The 19,390-nt window shown below is 35.2% G+C and overlaps 1 protein-coding gene across 2 annotated transcripts in view; it reads left to right on the forward strand.

Annotated features, from left to right (window-relative positions):
- The window catches only part of LOC135842269 (frequenin-1), a 295,329-nt gene that overhangs the window by 211,775 nt on the left and 64,164 nt on the right, over nucleotides 1–19,390 (forward strand). For both annotated transcript variants that reach the window (XM_065359643.1, XM_065359642.1), the window contains one exon: nucleotides 823–912. In XM_065359643.1, the coding sequence (XP_065215715.1) occupies nucleotides 823–912 (90 nt within the window). The remainder of the gene's footprint in view (nucleotides 1–822; nucleotides 913–19,390) is intronic.

Here is a 19,390-nt window from a genome sequence, read left to right on the forward strand (position 1 = left end):
TATTACTAACCTATAGAAACCATGGTGGTTGAACATAGCTCGATGTGTGACCTTGAATTTGATTGGGCTAAAACGTGCATACTGTGTTATCGTTTTTGTCGTGTTTGAAAAATCATTTCCTCGAAATTTTTTTATATCGAGGCTAAAAAAACTCGAGGTCAATTTTTTGAAATTTGTTGATGTCAATGTTTTGGTTTTGGCTAAGAAGGTGGAAATTGGAGCATTGAGATGTGAATTGGCAAATTCAGCGAGATGTTGCGATTTAGAGAGGGGAAGACTGGTTTTGTTCAGAGTTTGATCCAGAAATCGTGTGTATTTTTCTAAGGATGCATAATTAATGCTCATCAGAACACAAAGTAAATTAATGTAGATGAAGGGAACCCTGTTAATTAGCGAACTGTCCCGAAGAAAATTCAAGCTCAAACTATACGTTTGGCTTATACTGTGTAACTTTGAAAAGTGAAAATCTTCTTCAACGCTAGTTTCAATTTTCCTTCTTCTGGAAAGTCGTCGTAAAAATTTGATTGATGGAAATACGACGCTAAAAGATTAAGACAGTTTCGAGTCATGTATTATTCATGATTTCGCCAAGTTTTTCTTCCTTCATCTATCGTGCTAAATAATATTCACCGAATTCGGATTCTCCTCGTTTGGTGGATCGAGGAAGGGGTGAGAGGTGGGGATGATGTATTTTTCATATACATCTAGGTTCTTTACACGTATCATTAGTAATAATATTGTAAATTCGATGAGAATAGATAAAAGTATCGTGTAATATATACTCGGACTCTAATATAGGGTGAATTTTATTTGTTTTTACAGGGGTTTATCAAGATATACAGGCAGTTTTTTCCACAAGGAGATCCCACCAAATTTGCTTCATTAGTCTTTCGAGTATTTGATGAGAATAACGTAAGTATTGTATCATGTTGGTAGATTTACTGCAAATATTTGGTAACCCTTGAAAAAAATGTACAGTTTGTTCTGAGAAATGTAGTGGTAGTTTTGAAGCGTTGTGTGATATTTTATTTAATCAATTTTTGATCGTTTTCCAAACGAGAAGTTGGTAAAAACGCTGTCAAAATGCAGCAGAAATTTATGGAATTTCAGCGATATTTAGCAAAAATTGCATTAAAATGTTTTGAAAACACGTTAAAGTGATGTAAAAACACAGACAAAACATTTTTACCTATTAATGAAAAATTACCATAAACTGAAGATAAACCTTGTTTAAAATTACTTTTAAAAAAACATATAAATCACAGCAAACCAACGAAAAGAAACAGCGATGAAATTGTAGAAAAGTGAATCTTAAAATCCTCGTTTTGGCCATTTTGACTAAACCTCACAGTTTTGAGCAATTTTTCGCTAAAAAAAAAAAAGGAACTGTTAATTTTGGAAAAAACGGATCTTTTTGGAAATTTTGGTGAAGCATTAGAAGTTTTTGACAAAAAAGAAACTTTAAGACGATTTTTGCTAAAAACCGAGATCTAGTTACAATTTGGTTCAAAATTAGAACTTTTTTCCAATTTTGGCAAGAAATGGGAGGTTTTTTTATGTAGGTACGTAGAAAAATAGGAACTTTCCAACATTTTTGACCAAAAAAATTGAAACAGGATTTTTTTGGAAGCTTAGGCTAAAATTTTAAAACCTTTTGTTGGCAATTTTGACGAGAAAAGGACGTTTTTGATAATAAAGTGAGACTCTTGGACAATTTTTGGCAAAAAAAATGAGCTGACTTTTTGAGCAAAAGGCTTTCGACAATGTTGTCCGTACAGAAAATAAATTTTGATAATTTTGGCTAGAAATGGAGTTTTTTTTTCAATTTTTATAAAAAAATTTTGTGAAGAAGAAAGGATATTTTTTGCAGAAATTTTGACTGAAATTTTGACTTTGTTATATGTAGCATGATGAAAAGAAACTTTTTGTCAACTTTTCCGTAAGTCAGTGCTTATTTAGGTATTTTTTACAAAAATTACGACGTAATGACAATTTTGGCAAAAATTAGTTTTCATGAAAAGTTTCGACTGAAATTAAAGGTTTTCGACAATTTTTAATGAAAATAAAATCTTCTGTCAATTTTTGCAAAATGAAGGGCGAATTTTGGCAAAAAAAGAAGACTCGTTTCGGCTATTTTGGCAAAAATGAAGACTTTGGCAACTTTTACACAATAAATAGAAAAATTATCGATAATTTTGACAATATTATGACAATTTTGCATTCTGGCCAAAAAATAAATTTTCTAGTTTTGTAAAAAAAACAAAAAAAACAGGACTTTTGTTTGGCAATCTTTGCATCAAAAAGAGAACTTTCCAGGCAAGCGAGACGAAAATCAATGCTTTTCTGACGTTTAGGCAGAAAAACAAAAATTTCTGATGATTTTGGCAAAAATTACGACCATTTGACTATTTGATCAAGAAATCACTTCCTGAGAATTTTGACGAAAAAACATTACAACTTTTCGTCAACTTGCCAAAAATTGACCATCTCTGAAAATGTTCATAAAAAATGGAAATTTTTTGTCAATTTTGACAGAGCAGTGGTTTTTTAAGCAGCCTTGACACGAACAGGACTGTTTGACAATTTTGGCAAAAATTGACCCCTTTGACAATTTTATCAAAAATGGACACCTCTCGACTATTTTTCCGAAAATTGACAATTTTTGACACTTTTTGACTTGGGGCGAATTTGGCAGAAAAAAAATGAAACATTATAAGCATTTAGTAAGTTTGCCCAAAAAAACGACTTTTCAAACAGATAGGGCAAAAATCAATTCTTTTTTATCGTTGGAGGGTGAGAAGGGGGGTACAAAAAATGATAAACTTACAACAGAATTAGCGTCTACCCCCCCCCCCCTAAAAGTGAAAAAAGACCTGTTTAGAAGTAAGTATAAGAAATATATTCACAAATAATTTTGTAACCTGCAGACTGCAGACATCAATTTTATACATTTTTGTGATATTTTTCAAGTTTGTGGGCTTCTGCAAAAAATTTCTACACACATCAATTTTTATTATTTTTTATCTTTTCCAAATGGGAGGGGCTCCTTGAAAAAGAGCCAACGGCGATTCAGGTACAAATTTTAAAAATCTTGTAATGTTGATTCAAAACCAACATTTTTTCCATCGATTATTTTTGAAAAGACTGAAATTTAGTTTGTAGCCTATTTTTGACCTCCCCAATCGATCTGTGTTGTTTTCGAACTGTTTTGAAGTCTCCAGCCGATTTTTGGATTCTCCAATTTTCGAAAAAAATGCACTTAGCGGGGCACAGTGACTCGGATGTCGAAAAAAGGCGCGCATGGCCTTTTACAACAAAACTGTGACCATATCAAAAGTTGAAAGTAGTAATTTTGTTGTAATTTTCAACGAGGAATTCGAATCTGATGCCTTTTTTTTTCTCGCCAGACTCCTTAGTGGGGTGGTACCAAAATCAAATTTTAGGAAAAATGAAAAAAAAATCGAGCGATATGTCAAAATATTGGTTGTTTGGGTCGAGAAACACAAATAATCTGATATCTTCTTTTCCCTCAGACCCCTTGGAGGCCCTTGGAGAGGTGCTACCAAAATCAAATTTTGTAAAAATGATAAAAAATCGAGTGATATGTTAAAATATTGGTTTTTTGGGTCGAGAAACACGAATCTGAGGTACTTTTTTTTCTTCAGTCCTCTCGAGGGCCCTTGGGGAGGTGCTACCGAAATCAAATTTTGTAAAAATAGAAAAAAATCGAGTGATACTTCAAAATGTAAGTAGGTTTTTTGGGTCGAGAAACACGAATTTGAAGTCCTAGCCCCTAGGGGAGGTGCTACCGAAATCAAATTTTGAAAAAAAAACACAAAAATTTGAGTAATTTATCAAAATTTAGATTTTTTTGGTTGAGTGGATTTATTAGTCAGTTTTTCAATCATTCGATCCAATATCGTCGGTTATTTTATATCATAACTTGAAAAATCGCCCCTGATCGCAAAGTACCTACCTAACCACGCCCAAATTCTACACACTTCAACACACATTTTCACGTAATCGCGGTTTTGAAGGGAGTTGAATGAAAAAACGTATGCCTTATTCACTTACAATTACTTCGCGTTAATTTAGTTAAAATGAAGTCGCGTTTGAGACGAAATATCTCAAAAATGGTAGCACTTCTCCAAGGGCCCCCGAGGGGTCTGAGGGAAAAAAGGACCTCAGATTTGTGTTGCTCAACCCCAAAAAACCTATATTTTAACATATCACTCGATTTTTTTCATTTTTATAAAATTTGATTTTGGTAGGACCTCCCCATGGGGTCTGAGGGAAAAAAAGACCTCAGATTCGTATTTCTGGATCCAAAAAACCTACATTTTGACATATCACTCGATTTTTTTTCAATTTTTACAAAATTTGATTTTGATACCACCCCCAAGGGGTCTGGTGAAAAAAAAAGGCATCGGATTCGAATAGCCGAAATCGCAGATTATGCGTTTTAACATGGGACTTGCATGAACTTTTTCAAACTTTACAAAGGTAGATCGAAAGATCATGCAAAAATTTATCACCGGTCAAAATTTCAAGTGCTAAAGTGCGTTTTTCGATTTTTGGTGAATTTTTGAAAATCGAATTTAGGCCAAAAATGAAGGAAAAAATCAAAATTTTACCAAATTGACCAAGAAAGCTAAAATTTGGAATATACCCTATTTTCGACATGCCGAATCGATTGGAAACGGTTTCAACCCGTTTTGAGGAGTTCTGGAGCCTCCAGCAGATTTTTGAAACTCGAAATTCCCACAAAATTCCATCAAATTGGAGTTGTAAAGCTAAAATTTATTCTAAAAACTAATTTCAATACGCTACGAAGTACTGCAGATGAATTTCAAGTCGTTTTGGATCCTCCAGCGACTTTTTGAAAATTCCTGAAGCCTCAAGCAGATTTTTGAAACTTTAAATTTTCACAAAATTTCATCAAATCGAGATGGAAATCAGAAATTTACTCTTCACTCCAATTTTAACACCCTCTGAAGACGACTTCAGGTAGGCACAAGTAATTTTGGGGCCTCCAGCGACTTTTTTTGAAAATTACTGGAGCCTCCAGTAGATTTTTGAAGCCTGAAATTACCCCAAAATATCATCAAACTAAGACGAAGAGTCGAAATTCATTCTGCAAACTAATTTCAATACGCTACGAAGTTGACTGCTGGTGAATTTCAAGTCGTTTTGGAGCCTCCAGCAACTTTTTGAAAGTTTGTATGACGTTTTGTTGGAAAACTGAAATTTCCTAAAAGTAGCTGGAAGCTTCAAAACCATTTGAAACCTCCATGCAGCCTGCGAAGTAAATTTCAGCTTGCCAACTCCATTTGATAAATTAATGTTGGGGAAATTTCAAGTTTCAAGAATCTACTGGAGGCTCCAGTAATTTTCAAAAAAAGTCGCTGGAGGCCCTAAAATTACTTGTGCCCACCTGAAGTCGTCTTCAGAGGGTTGTTAAGATTGGAGCGTGGAGTAAATTTCAGATTTCCATCTCCATTTTATGAAATTTTGTGAAAATTTAAAGTTTCAAAAATCTGCTTGAGGCTCCAGTAATTTTCAAAAAAAGTTGCTGGAGGCCCTAAAATGACTTTAACCCACCTGAAGTCGTCTTCAGAGGGTGTTAAAACTGGAGTGAAGAGTAAATTTCAGATTTCCATCTCGATTTGATGAAATTTTTTGAAAATTTAAAGTTTCAAAAATCTGCTGGAGCCTTCAGGAATTTTCAAAAAGTCGCTGGAGGATCCAAAACGACTTAAAATTCATCTGCAGTATTTGGTAGCGTATTGAAATTAGTTTTTAGAATGAATTTTAGCTTTACAACAACAATTTGATGGAATTTTGTGGGAATTTCGAGTTTCAAAAATCTGCTGGAGGCTCCAGAACTGCTCAAAATGGGTTGAAACCGGTTCCAATCGATTTTACATATCGAAAATAGGGCATATCCCAAATTACAGCTTTCTGGGTCAATTTGGTAAAATTTTGATTTTCCCCCTCATTTTTGGCCAAAATTCAATTTTCAAAAATTCACCAAAAACCGAAAAACGCACTTTAGCACTTGAAATTTTGACCGGTGATAAATTTTTGCATGATCTTTCGATCTACCTTTGGAAAGTTTGAAAAAGTTCGTGCAAGGCCTATGTTAAAACGCATAATTTGCGATTTCGGCTGACCTGTCAATCAAAATGGCCGCCATTTTGTAAGTAAGGCCAACTGTTTTTTTTTGGCAATTTTGCTTTAAAATGTTCCTTAGGATGTCCCCTTTAAGAGAAAAGTTGTCCCGGAGGATCGGCCGGGGGGGTGGTGCAATTACTCCTATTGTCATAAGCCGGACTATGATGTCTTTAGTTTTTTTCTAGGAGGCTTAGTATTCTATTTTACTATGCAAAAAAAGGGGCCATACTCATCACTTCAACCAAAAACGGGCGTAAAACTTATTTTCGTAGCATGAATAATGAAAAATATCTTACAATGCAAGAAGCGGCGTGAAGAATGTTTGGTCTCGTGCATTAACTCGCCTCGCCTTGGCGAGTCAAATTGCACTCGACCAAACATAGGTACTTCACTTTCGCTCCTTGCAATGTAATATACTATTTCGTCCAATTTTTCACAGAAAAATTCACTGGATCCTTCGAAACAGTTTGAAACCACCAAGTAACCATCACCCTTATTTCACACCCCTAATTTTGGGCTACAACACATGCCTCTTTTTTTACACACACACACACACACACACACACACACACACACACACACACACACACACACACACACACACACACACACACACACACACACACACACACACACACACACACACACACACACACACACATACACACACACATACACACACACACACACACACACACACACACACACACACACACACGCACACGCACACGCACACGCACACGCACACGCACACGCACACGCACACGCACACGCACACGCACACGCACACGCACACGCACACGCACACGCACACGCACACGCACACGCACACGCACACGCACACGCACACGCACACGCACACGCACACGCACACGCACACGCACACGCACACGCACACGCACACGCACACGCACACGCACACGCACACGCACACGCGCACGCGCACGCACACGCACACACGCGCGCACGCGCGCACGCACGCACGCACGCACGCACGCACGCACGCACGCACGCACACACACACACACACACACACACACACACACACACACACACACACACACACATTATTAAATCACAATAAACCACACCGCCACACACAGTACCAAAAAATACTACGCATTCTACACATTTCCATATTTTTTTCGCAATTATCCCATCATCAATCTTTATTACACACAGCGAGACATCAGTCAAAAACTCATATCGTATGTCAGAAGTGGAAAAAAACAGACGCTTTATTTTATCTCTACGCCACGCTCCCTGCGTTGTGTGTCTGTGTTGATAGGTTATTACCAGGAATTCTACGAAACTAGAGAACCAGAGGGGACAAATTACCTACTTTTAATAGGTAACGTAAGCATCAGCTGAAAGATGGAAGGACAGGCAATTAAGCGAGTTGAAAATAACAATCATGTGCACAAAGTAGGTACCTGCCTACCTATATTGTGTAGGTACCATGGCACACAAAGCTGAATTTGTGAAAATGGGGTATATATACATATAAGAGACCCAGCAACGATATAAAAATATACGGTACAATGTGTACAATACAATAATTCAACGATCGTGTAGGTGTATGTACGCTGAGATACCTCTGCTCGCAATTCGCGTTATTGTATCCGCAAGTACCGAGAGGCAAAAAGCTCTGAAAGAGGCTCGACGTGTACTGTACACGTTCATCACTCGCGTACAAACGAAACATTTCGCAAATACATGCCCAAGTCTATACACACAGACATATTATAGAGTCAAAGTATACAGGATATTCTCGTATATACTCGTATAAGTACGAAACAGTTGAGGGAATTAAAACCACCAGCGACATGCTTTTAATCAAGCGTGAAACGAGAAAATCGCCGAGTCGAAAATGGCGTACCATACACAACGTCGCCTTATAGCATAGCTTGGCAAATTCAACTCTCGCGTCTGCTGCGTCGCAAATTCAAAAACCAACGGCAACGTCGTCGACCAAGATACTCGTATAAACGTATAGAAGGAAGACAGTGCACACTGCACAGCGATAAAAAGGAAGAAAAAAAGTCATTGTCATCAACCAACGATGAAGAAGGCAACAAGAACAACAACCATAGTTTCAGCAAAACACAACACAACACACGACAAAACAAAAACAAAACCCTCATTCTGTCTTATGGTGAAACGTTTTGAAAAGATAAAGCGAGTAGCACAGTCGAACCCACCCATCTGCTTAATGCGGCGCTAAAAAGTTAGCGGTTTTATAGAAAAATTTTTTACGCCGAGTATAAGAGGCGAGGATTACAGCAAGTTGAAGACCAGAAGGAGGAAGGGGCTCGTACTCGTGCTTAATTTCAGCCGCGCAAACTTAATAACCGTTTTGTTGGCATAACGGACTTATGTCGCTAGTGTGCATATTAAACTCACTTCACACACACACACCGACACTCACACGAATACACCACCAACCACATCTCGTCTCATCTCCGGCTCGGTGGTTCCAGTTTAAAAAACACAACCACGATGGTGACAAGGACAACTGCGAAAACGAACGAGGGGGAAAAAAGTACTACGATTAAGCTTTTGAATAATTTAAAGCCTTTTCACTTCTTCCATTCGCCGCCTTGGCTCGAAAGCAGAAAAAAGGCTACGTAAACTTTTTAAAAACTAATTAGCTACCCTCCGAAATGATAAATTTTACCGCTTCTCAACCAATGGCCAAGATGGAAATTTTTCTTTAGGTGTTTTCGCCAGCATGCGTAAGCGTACCTAATGTGTAGCCTTGGCTGGGTTAGCCTTGTTGTACAAGGTAGACTACCTTACGTTAGCTAACCTACACGGATACCGACTTTATCGATGGAAATAAAAAATTTTTTTTACCGAAAAGAAACAGTAAAAATTGGTTATTGGTATACTTGGTTAGGTACACCGCTAGATATACTCGTACGTACGCGGATTATATGTATTTTACGAGCTTCCCTATTTTTTTATGTCTTTACAAACTGATTAGAATTTTTGCTTATTTTCAAAATATAAAAAAAACGTCACTCGATGTTTTGAAATTTTCAGTAAAATATTGAAAAAATTGCACAAAAAATTTGGCAGGAAAATAATAACGATAGTGTATTCAATGTTCAGAAAATTGGAAAAGCCGCTGAGTAGACCATGCAATCCGTACACGAAAAAAGTGCTCAAGAAGTTGATACTGATTTTTAAAGAATTATTCACGAACGAATTGATCATTATTGGTGAATCATTCGCGAAAGAATTGAATAATTTTTACGATTCACGAACGAATTGAACGATTTTTGGTGACTCGTTCGCGAACGAATTGATTCATTTAATTGATTTTTGGTGAATCGTTCGCGAACAAGTTGAATCATTTTTTGGTGATTCGTTCGCGAACAAATTGAATAATTTTTTGGTGAATCATTCGCGAACGAATTGATTTATTAAATTAATTTTGCCCAATTATTCCGGAATGGGTGAATGGATGAGAAAATGAATGAAAAAATGATTGAAAAAATGAATCAGAGAATTCGAATGGATGAAAGAATGATTGAAAAAATGAATGAAAGAATTCGAAAGGGAGAATGAATGGAAGAAACAAAGAAAGAAAACAGAAAGAACTGAAAAAACTGGTAGAAAAAGTGTGAAAACAGAAAGACGAAAAGACAAGACGAAAAGACGAAAAGATGAAACGACAAAACGACGAAAAAGCAAAAAGACGAAATGACAAAAGGACAAAAAGATGAAAAGGTGAACGAATTGAATAATTTTTTGGTGAATCATTCGCGAACGAAATGATTTGTACAAGTGCCACGTTCGCGAACGAATAGATTCGTATAAGTGAATCGTTCGCGAACGAATCGATTCATCTAATTAATTTTTGGTGAATCATTCACGAACGAATTGATTAATTATTGATGATGAATCATTCGCGAACGAATTGCATAATTCTTAGGTAAATTATTCACAAATGAATTGAATAATTTTTGGTGAATCATTCGCGAATGAATTGATTCGTATAAGTGATTTGATCGCGAACGAATCGATTCATTCAAATAATTTTCGATGAATCGTTCACAAACGAATTGAATAATTTTTGGTGAATCATTCGCGAACGAATTTAATAATATTTTGTGAATCATTCGCGAGCGAATTGAATAATTTTTGGTGAATTATTCGTGAATGAAATGAATAATTTTTGGTGAACCATTCGCGAATGAATTGATTCGTATAAGTGACTCGTTCGCGAACGAATCGACCCATTTAAATAATTTTTGACGAATCGTTCACAAACGAATTGAATAATTTTTGGTGAATCATTCGCGAACGAATTAAATAATTGCTGGTGAATCATTCGCGAACGAATTAAATTATTGTTGGTGAATCATTCGCGAACGAATTGAATAATTGTTGGTGAATCATTCGCGAACGAATTGAATGATTTTTGGTGAATCACTCCCGAACGAAATGATTCACTTGATTCATTTTTGGCGAATCATTAGCAAACGAATTGAAAAATTTCTTGTGAATCAGTCGCGAACGAATTGAATATTTTTTGGTGAATTATTCGTGAACGAAGTGATTAATTAATGGTGAATTATTTGCGAATGAATTGATTCGTTTACATGACTCGCTCGCGAACGAATCGATTTATTTTAATAATTTTTGATGAATCGTTCACGAACGAGTTGAATAACTTTTTGTATAAATTATACACAAACGAATTGAATAGTTTTTGGTGAATCATTCGCGAACAAATTGAATAATTTTTGGTGAATCACTAGCGAACGAAACGATTCACTTGATTCAATAATTTCTTGTGGATCATTCGCGAACGAATTGAATAATTTTTGGTGAATTATTCGTGAACGAAGTGAATAATTTTTGGTGAATCATTCGCGAATGAATTGATCCATATAAGTGACTCGTTCGCAAACAAATCGATTCACTTAAATAATTTTCAACGAATCGTTCACGAACGAATTGAATAATTTTTTGTACAAATTATTCACAAACAAATTGAGTAATTTTTGGTGAATTATTCGTGAACGAAGTGAATAATTTTTGGTGAATCATTCGCGAATGAATTGATTCGTATTAGTGACTCGTTCGCGAACGAATCGATTCATTTAAATAATTTTCGATGAACCGTTCACGAACGAATTGAATAATTTTTGTATAAATTATTCACAAACGAATTGAATAATTTTTGGTGAATCATTCGCAAACGAAGTGAATAATTTTTGGTGAATCACTCGCGAACGAATCTATTGGCTTAATTCATTTTTGTCGAATCATGGACAAACGAATTGAATAATTTTTTGTGTATCATTCGCGAACGAATTGAATAATTGTTGGTGAATCATTCCCGAACAAATTGAATAATTTTTGGTGAATCACTCGCGAATGAATCGATTCGTATAAGAGACTCGTTCACGAACGAATCGATTCATTCAATTAATTTTCGATGAATCGTTCACGAACGGATCGAGGAATTTTTAGTGAATTATTCGCGAACTAATTGAATCGTATAAGTGACTCGTTCACGAACGAATCGATTCATTTAATTAATTTCCGATGCATCGTTCACAAACGAATTGAACAATTTTTGGTGAATTATCAGCGAACGAATTAATTCACGAGGTAATAAATTAATGAATTCGTTCGCGAATGATTTGTTAAAAATGAATCTATTCGTACCCAAATGATTCTTCCAAAAAATTAATCAGTCTAATGAAGTAGCTTTCAATTCAATCAATTTTAAACAATTTTTGTTACATTTCAACCTTGCCAGAAATTTTTGCAAAATTTTGCTAAATTATTGTAATTTTGTTTTATTAATTCGTGGTAATTTTCAGTAACTATGAGGTCAATTTGAAAACAGTTTTAATAATATTGTCTGATTTTTGACAAATTATCGTTCAAATTTTGAAAATATTTGATTAATTTTCGGTTATTGCTTTGAATTTTTGGCCAAAAAAATGACTTTTTGATGACTTCGATGATCAGGCAGACACCTTGAACTTTGAAACTGATGAATTCGGGCCTTCAGCAAAAATTACATAGAATGTTGTTGAAATGTGTTTAAATTTTAAACTGACATGAGAAGTTTTTTTTTCTCTCAATACTTTAATAATGTTTCAGATCAGAATGCTTCTTCGTTCTCCATTTCACACCACGATGTACTCAGTCATATCTCTCAATAGGCACAGTATATCTACGTTTGAAACAAAATAATTCTCATTTGGCGACATATGCCAGCTAATCAGCCATTCAGTTTCCGGTGTATGAAAACAGTGTGCCACCCTTCCGAAGATATTTTCCACTTCGTGGGCAAATTATAATGAAAATGCCAACCTCATCTCTATATTATTTCGCACTGAGTTTCGATTTTCGCACAGATATCTCAACTTTACCTCGCTCGTATAATTAATTGGCGCGAACAGAACAGATGAACAGGTGCACCGAACGTTATTAATTTACCAAACACAAATCCCAAACCACACATACGAGTAATATTCGCACGATAGTGAAACGATCTTCTTTTAAGTTTTTCTCCCTCTTGCTTCCCTTTTTTGGCTGATTGATACTTACGCATTTTCCGAGCGGTCGATAAATTTCATACCGAAAATCTTCTTTTATGTTAGTATAGGCACCTCACACTGATGCTCTGAATTTGCCCGAGAAAAACGCCATCAGAGCATTTTTACGAAAAATAGAAAATAACCAAGAGCTCTAAATTCGTCTGGAATTTTGCTACTTTCCAAATGGTGGACACTGGACACGTCAGAAACCATACGATACGAGTCTGCAACGATTTTCACATTTTCGATCCGACGGCTAATTCGACTCGACGCCGTAATAGCTCTTTTGAGGAGCGTGCTCGTGTTTTTTTTTCTTTTTTTTCATCGTCACAAAGCAGGAAAACCTAATCGCCGTGTAAAATGTTGTAGCCTATGCTTGGTCAGTAAAAGGAACACGTATTCGATTAATCTGTGTACGGTGCACGTCTCTGTTGCGTCTCATCGCAGCACGACAGATCTGCTACGCGAGACGGTTCACAAAAAAAAAAAAAACTTGATGGAAAAAATAATTTGACGTTTTTCTCGACATTCTTCGCGTCGCTTTCGCGTCTATCTAATCGTTCGACGACGCTGTAAATTTATGTACATCGGAGTCATTAAAACAACGTTTCGCCGGGCAAATTGCGAGTAATATATTACAGCGTTAAAACGATCATCATTAGGTGAATTTCCTACTCTTCATTATACTACCAAGTATTCATTTACCTTTTTCTTTTTCAGTTCTAACGACGACATTTGTTAGTATTAAATTCCAAAAAAATGGGGGGAAAACGTTACGAGGTTATTTTTTGAATCTAAATTTCAGTCGTTCGAATCTCGAATGCTCTAGAATGGAGGTGTAATTATTGGTATGAGTACCTGATTGGTTCGTTTCACGATTGACTCGATTCACTGATATCTGAAGGATGCTTCAAGAATGGTAAAATCTACAAACAATTTTATTCGATCCCCCCTCTCACCCCTCCCATTTAAATGGATCATACTAAAATGGAGAATAAATTTTCTTTTTCAAAATTATACGTACGATCAAGATGAGCTGCACTAATTATTATGAATTTATGATGGAAGCTGCAAAAATAACGTATCGAGACACCCAAATTATTAAATTGAGATCCTAAAAAAAGGGCGATGTATCCACAACAATTACTCACCAAGCAACACGTGGTTAAACAACGTATCCAGCCACGACCAACAAACGGTTGACCGTTTTTACCATCATTTTTGCATTTTTATCGTTTATACGCGATGAGACACGACCACCAACAATGCATGATAATTTTATCGTCTGTTTGACGAACCGAAAAAAAAAGGGTTGAAAATAATCGTCGACACTATTATAAACACTCGTTCGTTATACACGAATCAACAAGCTGATTCGCGAAAGGCATCAATGGGGATGTTGTTGAGGTGAGGACAAATGTTTTAATTGTTGCTCTAAAAAATGAACTTCAAGAAAAATCAGGGTTGGACGAAATTTATTTATACTTTTTTGGCTTACAAGGGAACCTCTTGAGGTGTCACACTCTGATTTGAACGGGACCGCGATTTTTGGAAAGAGCATAGTCTAAAACCCCCAAAACCAAATTTTCAGCTGCCCAAGTTCATTTTTCGATTTTTGGCGAATTTTTGAAAATTCAAAATTGACTGTTTTTGGCGATTTGTGCTTTTTTTTAAAAGTACGTACTTGATCAGTAAAAATGGTCAAAATAAGTCCCAAAACTAATAATAATTACCCAAATCAAAATTTTACCATTTCCAGCCATTCTGGAGCCTCCAGCGCGATTTTTCAATTTCTCCAGAGTTTTGAATTTGCTCCAGAAGGCGTGAATATGAAGTTGGGCAGCTAAAAATCGAGTTGTGTATTATACTCGACCTGTTTAACGAGTTTATTTTCATTTGAGCCAATTTCGGGAGTGACACCTCAAGAGTGGTTTTTTGACCAGCTTTTTTCAAAATTAAAAAATCCAAAAAATCAAAAGATAACCGTTTGGGAGGAAATTTTTGAAGCGCAATTTCTACTATTTCCAGCCGTTTTAGAGCGAGAGTGACACCTCAAAAAACCACTGTTGAGGTGTCACTCTCAAAATCGGCTCAAATGTGGATAAACTCGTTAAACAGGTCGAGTGTAATATACAACTCGATTTTTAGCTGCCCAACTTCATATTCACGCCTTCTGGAGAAAATTCAAAATTCTGGAGAAATTGAAAAATTGCGCTGGAGTCTCCAGAATGGCTGGAAATGGTAAAATTTGGATTTGGGTAATTATTATTAGTTTTGGGACTTATTTTGACCATTTTTACTGATCAAGTATGTACTTTTTTTTTTTAAAAGCATAAATCGCCAAAAACAGTCAATTTTGAATTTTCAAAAATTCGCCAAAAATCAAAAAATGAACTTGGGCAGCTGAAAATTTGGTCTTGGGGGTTTTAGACTATGCTCTTTCCAAAAATCGCGGTCCCGTTCAAATCAGAGCGTGACACCACAAGAGGTTGCCTTGTTAGGTCAAAAATCCGAACCCTCTTTATTTTTCTTTAAAAAAAATAATACCTAGTTTATTGAGGAATAGAATCGGCAATCCTAAATCTTCCGCCTGTAATAATTCCCCCCCCCCCACACGGAAATTTACATTTTCCAACGATTTATCCTCGTTGATTAATTTTCTGATTCTGAAAGCTTTTACATATTACGAGTAGTTGAATTTTTTCACGATTTTAGAGCAACGAAGAGTACGAGTAGATATTTTTTATATGACTTAGGAAGAGATTCTCTCGTTACTTTTTCACTTACATATTTCCAAGTTGCGGCAAAACTTTCTGCCAAATATTCATGAGTGATTTTTCGATCGATGATAACTGCATTTTCATTCGATTGAGGATAAATTTTTTCCGGATTTTAAAACTGGTTTTTAACTTGTGCCAAAAGAACGAGATTTTTAGACGATTATTCATCGACTCTTGGATGATTTTCGAACAATTTTTATAAATTTTGAATGAATTTGCAAAGCGTTTCGGAGATAATTTTTTCGTCCAGTCTGCGGAGAATCGAAAAAAGTCAGGAAATTTGAGAAAGTCAGAGAATTATTGGTTAATTGGTTGTAGCTTTTTCAGCTCCAAAACTGAATGCGCCCAAATCAAAGCAATGATCTTTCGCTCGTGAATTGATGAAAAAAATATTCCAATTTAGGACTTGAGAGACTTGGAATGGGCTGGAAATAATGGTTTGAATGCTCTCAAATTTTTTCAACATTTTTAGATTCAGTTTCGAGATTTTTTTGATGTTCAGATTTTTTAGTGTTTGGAATTTTTTTTCCTGAACATTTTAATCCGGAAATTTTTTTATCTGGCAACTTTCTTGCCTTATTGGGATTCATCTTTTCTGAAATTTTCTGTCTATGTGATTTTTCAGTCACTATAAGACTACTTGGTTTCGAGATTTTTTTGCCTGAAGATTTTTACATTTTGGTTTCGAGATTTTGTAGTTTTGATATTTTTCAGTCTTGAGATGTTTACTTCTCAGATTTCCTTTATAATTATGGTGATTTCTCTATGTATTGTCTTTTCCCGTTTGGAGTCTGAAGATTTTTTAATTTCTCCAGATTTTATGTATGGAGATTTTTCAGTTTATTTTTTTTTATTTTTCATCTCACAATAAAGGAGGTATTCCAACGAGCGGAATTTTTTTCAAACCAGACAGAGAAAAACATGCGGAAATGCATCATCATCCAAAATGTCAGAAAATGAAATTTTTCCGAAAATCAAATTCGGATCATAGATGGAGGAGGAGGGGATGGGAGATCATAATTTTGAAATTTTGTGGAGATAGATTTTGCACATTTACCAATGTGTTGTACTCGTCACAGTCGTCACAGATGCTAGCTACCTACCTGAGGTTCTAGCAGTACCTAGCTTCTATGAGCTTCACAGGTACCTGGCGACTTACCCCCTCGTTACCTATTTTTCGGATATTGATTGTTTATTTATGTAATACACATCACAGACATTTACCTTATGAAATAAGAAAAGTCTTCAGTTACACTTTGCATCGTTTAATGTCAATAAAGCAATTGAAGAGCTCTATTCCAAAGTGGGGTAAGCCATTTCAAAAAAATGCACGTTTTACGGAGATTTTCACTTCAAAAGTGGGTTAAGTCATTGATTGTTCAAAGTGAATTTTTCTGCAAGCAATTGCTCTATGTCCAAAGAAAGGTAAGGTGCACCGACCTTTGCAAACAGAACAAATTTTAGCATCAAAAACTTATGAATTTTTTGGAGAAAAAAGTGACTTAACGAACTTTGGAATGGAGCTCTTCAATTACGTAGTAATACCTTACTCAAGCTAATTATACTGAGCCTATACAGTCTTACAGAAATGAGAGATGGCATTCTAAATTAGCACATCACCACGGGGAAGGGAACAATAAACATATGTGGGAAGGTCCATCTACGTTACTCTTTCAAAAGAGATTTGAAAATTGAAATAAGGATGAACTTGTAGTTTTACATAATAACCAAGTACCCGGAGTGCATTTGACAATCTCAATCAGCGTAACAGGAACTCAATATATTATTTTGAAATAGATCACTTGATCATTGCTTCACCAGTTCATATTTCGAAATACGATAGGACTTACGCAACTAGTTTGTATAACTAGAAGATTTACGCAAATATGAGAATAGGTACAAGCCTATCTCATCTCCTCCGGAACGCCGATGTACTACCAATGTTATCTTATTGGGAGTCGCCAAATGACTGGTTTCTCTAGCATTTCTCTTTCAACACGAAGTTCTGAGAGAATTAATCCGCTAGAGGTCGTATTACGGAACTATTTAGTGTGTTGACTATTGGCAGAATGAATTTCTATCGCTTACACGACTGAAAATACTGCACAATCTGTCTCTACAATTTCAATTTTCAAAAATCTACTGAATATAGTTAGAAAGCATTTTCAGTCGGTTCTGATGAGGGGAAGGTGGTCGAAGATTTGATTCAATTCAAATCATTATTATTCTAATTTTTGATAAATTACGGTAATTTTTGGATTTTTGGTAATTTACAGTAACTTTTGGTAAATTCTGGTAATTTTTATTTTTGCTTTTGGTAAATTACAGGTATTTTTGGGTAAATTTCCATTATTAAATTATTGGTAATTACAAGTAAATTACAATAATTTATAGAAAATATTGATATCTAGTAATGATAAATTGTAGAAAATTATGGTAATTTTAAATTTGTATAAAACTACAGTAATTTTTGGTAAAATGCGGTAATTTTTGGTAAATCACAGTAATTTTTGGTAAATCACAGTAATTTTTGGTAAATTACAGTAATTTTTGGTTAATTACAGTAATTTTTGGTAAATTTGCATTGTCAATCAATCACTGGTAATTTTAGGTAATTTATGGTAATTTGCAGGAAATCATGATAATTTGTAGAAAATTATGGTAATGTTGAATTTGTACAAAATTACAGGTAATTTTTGGTAAAATATGGTAATTTATGGTAATTTTTGGTAAATTAGAATTACAGTATCTAGTTTATTTGGTAAATAACAGTCATTATTGGTAAATGTAAATTACAGTTTTTTTTTTGGAAAATCACTTAGATACTGATAATGTGTGGAAAATTACTGGTAATTTATGGTAAATTACAAAGAATTTCGGTAATTTTGGGTTATTTCAGGTAAATTGCTGGTAATTTCTTTTTGTTTTATAAATTTCTTGTTTTTGCTGGTAAATTACAGTGTTTTTTGAAAATAAATTACGGTAATTCACGGTAATTTAGGGTAAATTACAGTATTTTTTCGGTAAATTTCTGTAATTTTTGGTAAACCAAGTATTGGTAATTTCTGGTGAAATTGTATTGGCAACTTTTGGTGAATTTCAGGTAATTTTTGTTATTTACCTACGTACAAATACATAGATACAAAATGGCAATTATTGAAATATCCTCACTTGGTCAATTTGGTGAAATTTTGATTTTACCCTTGTTTTGGGCCATATACGAAATATAGTAAAATGCTCTTTAGCGTCTGAAATTTTAGCGCGTGTTATATTTCTGCAGGTTTGTACGATTTTTTTTACACCACTTCGGACTCTTGTCATCATTTTTTTTTTAGTGTGTGAAAAGTTTTTTCCAGCGGTGATTTTTTAGTTCTCTAATTTTTTTGACACGAGATTTCCAAATTCTGGAACATTTCAAACCCTTTCTTCCTCTTTATAGCAGCTCACTGTGGGTTTCAAACGCCCATACAGTTTTAACAATATCCATGGTTAATTTTTTAGTTGAAGAGTTTGTTAAATGAAGTGATTTTGAGCTGTTTTTAAAAAGTTCACTGCACATAAATCGTCTCATAAGGGGCCTCGTGAAGTCAAAATTATTCTTCGAGGTTCGCTTTTAGGGAATTTTGGATTTTGTGAGTAGAAGAAGCCATGGTCGTCGTCATTGTGGTTCCTTATCCTTTACAGGACATTGGAAATCGCATTTTAGTGGTACCCTAGCAGGGTGAGGCATATGCCTATTGCCACTACAATTATTCTAGGGAATCGACGTTGTTTTGAGCTTCCACTAGTAGTTTCCCGTTGCTTTCTAGTGACATCTACACAAGCACCTTGGAGCCATATTGTTTATAGAAAGGGGTGTGTGAATTA

The sequence above is a fragment of the Planococcus citri genome, chromosome 4 (assembly GCF_950023065.1).
Source record: "Planococcus citri chromosome 4, ihPlaCitr1.1, whole genome shotgun sequence".
Classification (NCBI taxonomy): Eukaryota; Metazoa; Arthropoda; class Insecta; order Hemiptera; family Pseudococcidae; genus Planococcus; species Planococcus citri.